General features: G+C 67.0%; 2 protein-coding genes across 2 annotated transcripts in view; both read right to left on the reverse strand.

Moving 5' to 3' along the window:
• Positions 1–3,942, reverse strand: part of CHLRE_09g403367v5 (uncharacterized protein) — a 12,146-nt gene extending 8,204 nt beyond the window's left edge. The window contains exons 1-4 of the mRNA XM_043066113.1: positions 2,216–3,942; positions 980–2,031; positions 743–778; positions 48–620 (exon numbers count right to left, since the gene is read on the reverse strand). Of these exons, the coding sequence (XP_042921448.1) occupies positions 48–620; positions 743–778; positions 980–2,031; positions 2,216–3,899 (3,345 nt within the window). The 5' untranslated portion in view covers positions 3,900–3,942. The remainder of the gene's footprint in view (positions 1–47; positions 621–742; positions 779–979; positions 2,032–2,215) is intronic.
• An 84-nt stretch (positions 3,943–4,026) lies between these two features.
• CHLRE_09g403404v5 (uncharacterized protein) overlaps positions 4,027–4,999 on the reverse strand; it is a 2,830-nt gene continuing 1,857 nt past the window's right edge. Inside the window, exons 3-4 of the mRNA XM_043066115.1 lie at positions 4,811–4,999; positions 4,027–4,618 (exon numbers count right to left, since the gene is read on the reverse strand). The exon at positions 4,811–4,999 is cut by the window's right edge and continues 428 nt beyond it. The gene's annotated coding sequence lies outside the window, so the exon portion shown is untranslated. The remainder of the gene's footprint in view (positions 4,619–4,810) is intronic.

The following is a 4,999-nucleotide window of genomic DNA, read 5'->3' on the forward strand; positions in this document are numbered from 1 at the left end:
GTGTGCCGCTGCCACGCGTCAAACATGTCCAGAATGAAGTGTGGTGCCTGGGCGCTGCAGTCTTCGGTGCCGTCCGGCGCTGGTGGGTACCATCGCTGCAGCTGCAGCTGGATCCAGCTGAGCATCTGCATGCCGGCCGGGCATGCGCCCGTGCCGTTAGGAAACCGATTCACGTGCACGCGCAGTGGCCACTCCGGCTGATAGTCCGACTGCGGGGCCTGCTCCGTGCATGATGCGAGTGGCCATCCGTCCAGCAGCAGCTGCAGGGCGCGCTCGTCGGCGCAGGCGTCCTCAAACACCGCGCGCAACGCCGGCGAATCTGCTGGCGTTGGCGACAAGTCAACGTCGTCTATGCCCTGCATATGTGTCACGTTCTGACCGCAGCTGCTGAATGCTGCCGCCACCTCCGCCCCTGCCGCCGCCGCTGCTGGTGCTGCTGCGCCTGCACGCTGTGCGGCTTCTGCAGGCAGTGCTGGAAGAGACTGCGGCCGTCGCCCACCGTGCTCCCGTTGCACCGGCGACAGTGCCTGCGGCTCGTGCACCACGAACAAGCTGCCTGGCGGCAGCGGTGCGCCCGCCGGCGGGCGTGACAGCGGGCGCGTGCTGCCACTCGCATTCGCCTGCACGCAAAGCATCCACCACGCATACACACAGGGCCTCACGTCAGCACTGAACGCCTGGCGCCACAGAGATGCCACATGCGATGCAGTGTTGCTTGACGAGAAGCACCCCACCGCCTCACCTCAGCTATGAGCGCTCGTTCGTGGTCCGTTAACACCTGCACATGCACACACGCGCATACTTGAAGCCCTACTTGTAGCCGCGTTTCCACCCATGTGCCCGCCTCTGCTCTACTGGTGCTGCCCATGCCCACACCGTTCCACCCCTGACTCAATCCTCTCCCCGCCGGCCGCGGGGACCTCCTACTCCTGCCACACCCAATCCCCACCCCGCCAGGCGCCTCGACCGCACCGCGCACCTGCTCGTAATTACAATGCTGCGTTTGCAGCTGCACCTGCATCTGCGTCACCGCCTCCTTGGTTGGTGCGCCGCCGTGGTGGCGGAGCAGCTTTGTAGCAGCAGCCTTGAAGTTGTGGGCCAGAAGCAACTGCCGCACCGCCACGCTCGCGTCGCGATCCAGCCCACACAGCAGCCGCTGCATGTGCGCGGCAGACAGCAACCTGGACCGCTTCCGGCTCGGCCGTGCAAGCGACTGCTGCACAATGATGGCCTCGCTGTCCGAGCCGCTGCTGCTGTCGCTGTTGACGGCCACCGCCATTGCTGTACTCGCCCCTCTAGCTGCAGCTTCCTCTGCAGTACCGTACCGCGCGCGCGCATACCCCTCCTGTTCCGCCCGCAAAGTCCGCAGCAGCGCCGATGCCTCGCCTTGGGTTTGCGTGCAGACGGCGCGCCGCGCGAGAGTATCCGCTACCGCTGTTGGCGGCTGCCGCTCCCACTCCTGCACGGCCGCCTCGTCCAGGCGCGCGCTGGGATACAGAGCTGCCAAGTGCCGCGCCCAGGCCGCGACGACTTTGCCCCGCACCATCAGCGCGGGCACGCGGCGCGCCAACGCCTCCAGCTGCTGGTACGTCTGTGCCGGGCTCACAAACACCACTGTTATGCACTCAGGCACGCGCGCCAGGCTGCACGGGAATACCGCTGCCAGCTGCTGCGGCTCCGGCGCCTTGAACGCAATCACGTGCGCGCGCATCTCCCAATGCCCCGGCCCGCCGCCCGCTGCTGGCGGCCGACACACCATCAGGTTACGGAGCGGCCGCCACACTGCCACCAGCCGCTCCTCCATCACCGTGAGCTGCGGTAGGTGGCTGGGCCGCAACCCATTGTCAACGCACGCGTACGACAGTGGGGGCAGATGCCCATGCTGGTGCGCCCGCATGCAATCGACACACACACGCAGCTGGTGATCGCCATCTGCGGCCAGCTGCACTGTGCCCGCCGCAGGATGCGCCTGCAGCCGATACACCGTGCGCCCTGAGGCTGGGCCCTCGCGCATCACGCGCTCCGTAATTTCTGTACGCCGGGCAAAGCATCAATTACATGCATGTCAGTGTGATTTCGTGCTCGTCACGCTACACGTGCACAATGCCAGGCACCTGCTAGCCACCACGCGGCGGTACATTCCTGCTTGTATTCCCATTCCCACCGTCACTGCAGTGCATCCGAGTGGGCCCCTGCCCTAATCGCCTCTGCTCACCTGGCATTGACGCAGCGCCCGTGGCACCCGCCAGCAACGCCACAGCTTCGGCCGATGTCGGCGGAGCCCACAGCGTGTTGCCATCCCGCGGCGCCTCTGCTGTGCCCGGCAGCATCACGCTAAGCTGCTCGTCGAGCCACTCCCGCAATCCCGAGACACGATGCCAATGAACATCGCGCTGACGCCGGCGGCGACCGCATACGCAACACGGCTGCGTCGGCAACTCCGCGGCCATCTGCTGGCGCATCGCCTGTGCTGCAGCGGCATCGTCACACAAGCGTGACGTTGCGATGTCAGGCACGCCACCAGCGGCGGTCTGCGCGCCGCCTGTGCTGACGGCCGCTCCTGCAGCCCCCGCGGTGTCTCCTGCGACCCTGGCTGCAGCGCGCGTAGCACTGATGCAATCTGTTAGCGTGTGCCATTGCCGCTCCTGCCACGCCTCCGCTGCCGGCTGCTTCTCCGCGTCGGAGGCCAGCCCCATCATCTCCGCAACACGCTGCAAGCCCAGCTGCACCTCCCACGGCATGGCTGCTCCGCCCACACCGGCAGCTGCTGCCACCGCATCGGGGTTTGGCACGCCTGCTAGCGCGAGCTCGATCTCGTCCACGTGGTGATGCAGCCACGTCTCCATCCCATGCACTGAGCTGCTGCGCAGCTTCTCCGGCAGCTGCTGCTGCAGCGCCTCGGCAAGCTGCTTCAACTCACCCGGCAGCAGCATGTTCATCTCTTTGCGGTGCAAGATGCTGGCTAGATCCCGGTGCTGCCGCAGCACGCCCACGATGCCATCAATGACATCTGTGACATAACGCCCCTGCGGCTGCCCCTCCCGTGCCGCTGGTGCCGGTGGCGCAGGCGGCTCGGGCCTGGTGAACGTGCAAGTCTGTGCAGCGGCATGAGCACGGCTACCCTCATCCAGCCCTTGCCCCATCATCGATTTGAACGCCTCCGCCTGCGCGCGCTGCCGGACCGTGCGCGGCTGCTGCGGCACGCTGGCCAGCCTAGCCCCCGGCGCTGCTATCACTTTGTGCTGGGCTGCTGAAGGCGCCCCAGCTGCGCCCGAATAGCGGCTCGCCGCTGCACCTGCTGACCCAGGCCCGGTCCCGGCAGCAGGCGACGCTCCTACAGCTGAGGTGCCTGGCGCTCCACCCGCACTCGCCTGTACGCTGCCTGCTACCGACCCGGCCGCCGCTGCTCGCGCAGCCTGCTGCTTTGCAGTGCGTGCAGCGAACATGCGATGCGTGATACCTGCCACCGCCACTGCCGCTCGAATTGTCGCCGCACGCTCGCGGAGTACGGCCTCCACTACTGCTGGCGAGGCAGTGCTCTGATGCGCAAGCACTTGCACAAGCGGCTCCCACTGCCCAGCCTCCATGCGCGCGCATGCACCCGCGTCCCTGCGCGCGAGCTTCTCCACAGCGTCGCACACGCGCCGCACTTCCGCCTCTGTGAACCCAACGCCGCCATACAGCACGCTGGTCACAAACACTGTGCTGCCTGGCAAAATGCCCTGCGCCGCAAAGCTGCGATGCAAGCGCACACGCCGGCTACGCCACAGCAGTCGCAGGAGAACCGGCGGCACGCCTTCGTTTGCCGCAGTCGATAGCAGCAGCACAGCCGCTGGGTCGCATGGCAGCACGCTGACAACGCCCGTCTTGCCGCTCAGTGTGCGCACAAACACTTGCATTCTGCCTGAGCGCCGCCGCGGCCGCCGCCACCTACACCATAGCATACCCACCACTGCCTGAAACACAGCAGGGCACATCCCCACGTGCCACACCACTGCTGCTGCGTTGGCGCCTGAGCTGGGCCACGCACGGGTGTCGTTGAAGAGCCTGCTCACATGTGCACTCAGCAGCGTGTGCAAGCTAGGCTGCAGCAGCTCGCCCGCAACCATCCGGACCCAGGCCAGGTGCCAGGGTAGCTCCAGCTCTACACGCGCTCCAGCCCATGCCACGGCGCCGGCGACCGCCGCGCCGGCACCCAAACCCAGTACGAGTGCATCCCACGCCAGGGCCGGCACGGTGCGGTGCACATGACCCAGGGCTGCCCACCACACGCGCTGGCTGTACACGCGAATGGAAATGCGCCCACCACTGTCCCGTCCTGCAAGCATGTGCCAGCGCCTCCACTGCTGCCACAGCGACGCCAGCGCCCGCCACAGCGGCTGCCGATGCCCCGCCGTCATCAACCCCCATCCCGCCCATGCCCAAGCAGCTGCGCTGCTCAATCCGCTGCGCGTTGCTGCCGTGCGCAGCAGCAGCAGCAGCACCGTCGCCACGCGTGCTGCCGCACCGCCTAACAACGCGCACAAGCTCCCCAGCAGCAGCAGAGGAGCCGCCTGCAGCACCAGCAGCGCCTGCGCTCCAAATGCCCCTCGCTCCTGCCGGGTGTCCTTCCGCGCACCTGCATGTACACGCAGTTGGCATGTATCCGCATCACACCCTCTGGCAACCACAGCTCCCTGTGACCGCCACTACTGGCGCCCCGCGCGTAACTGTCTCATCCGCTTTGCGCACCCAACTACCCATGCCGCCGACGATGCTACTCCACCGCAACAACACACCTGGCGCCCACCCACCCCCACCCTGCGCTCACCATGCTGCCAAGTCATGTACGCCAAATGACCACACCGCTCCACCGCGAAGAAATGCCGCCACCCTCGGAGGCCATGAGACCACCGAAGCTCTCCACTCGCTTCGCCGCCGGAGACCGGCAGACCGTCCAAGCGCAAAGCACGCCACTGAGCCTGCCCGGCGCCCATCCAGCCGCTCGCCAACAGCACAG

The sequence above is a fragment of the Chlamydomonas reinhardtii genome, chromosome 9 (genome assembly GCF_000002595.2).
Source record: "Chlamydomonas reinhardtii strain CC-503 cw92 mt+ chromosome 9, whole genome shotgun sequence".
Taxonomy (NCBI): domain Eukaryota; kingdom Viridiplantae; phylum Chlorophyta; class Chlorophyceae; order Chlamydomonadales; family Chlamydomonadaceae; genus Chlamydomonas; species Chlamydomonas reinhardtii.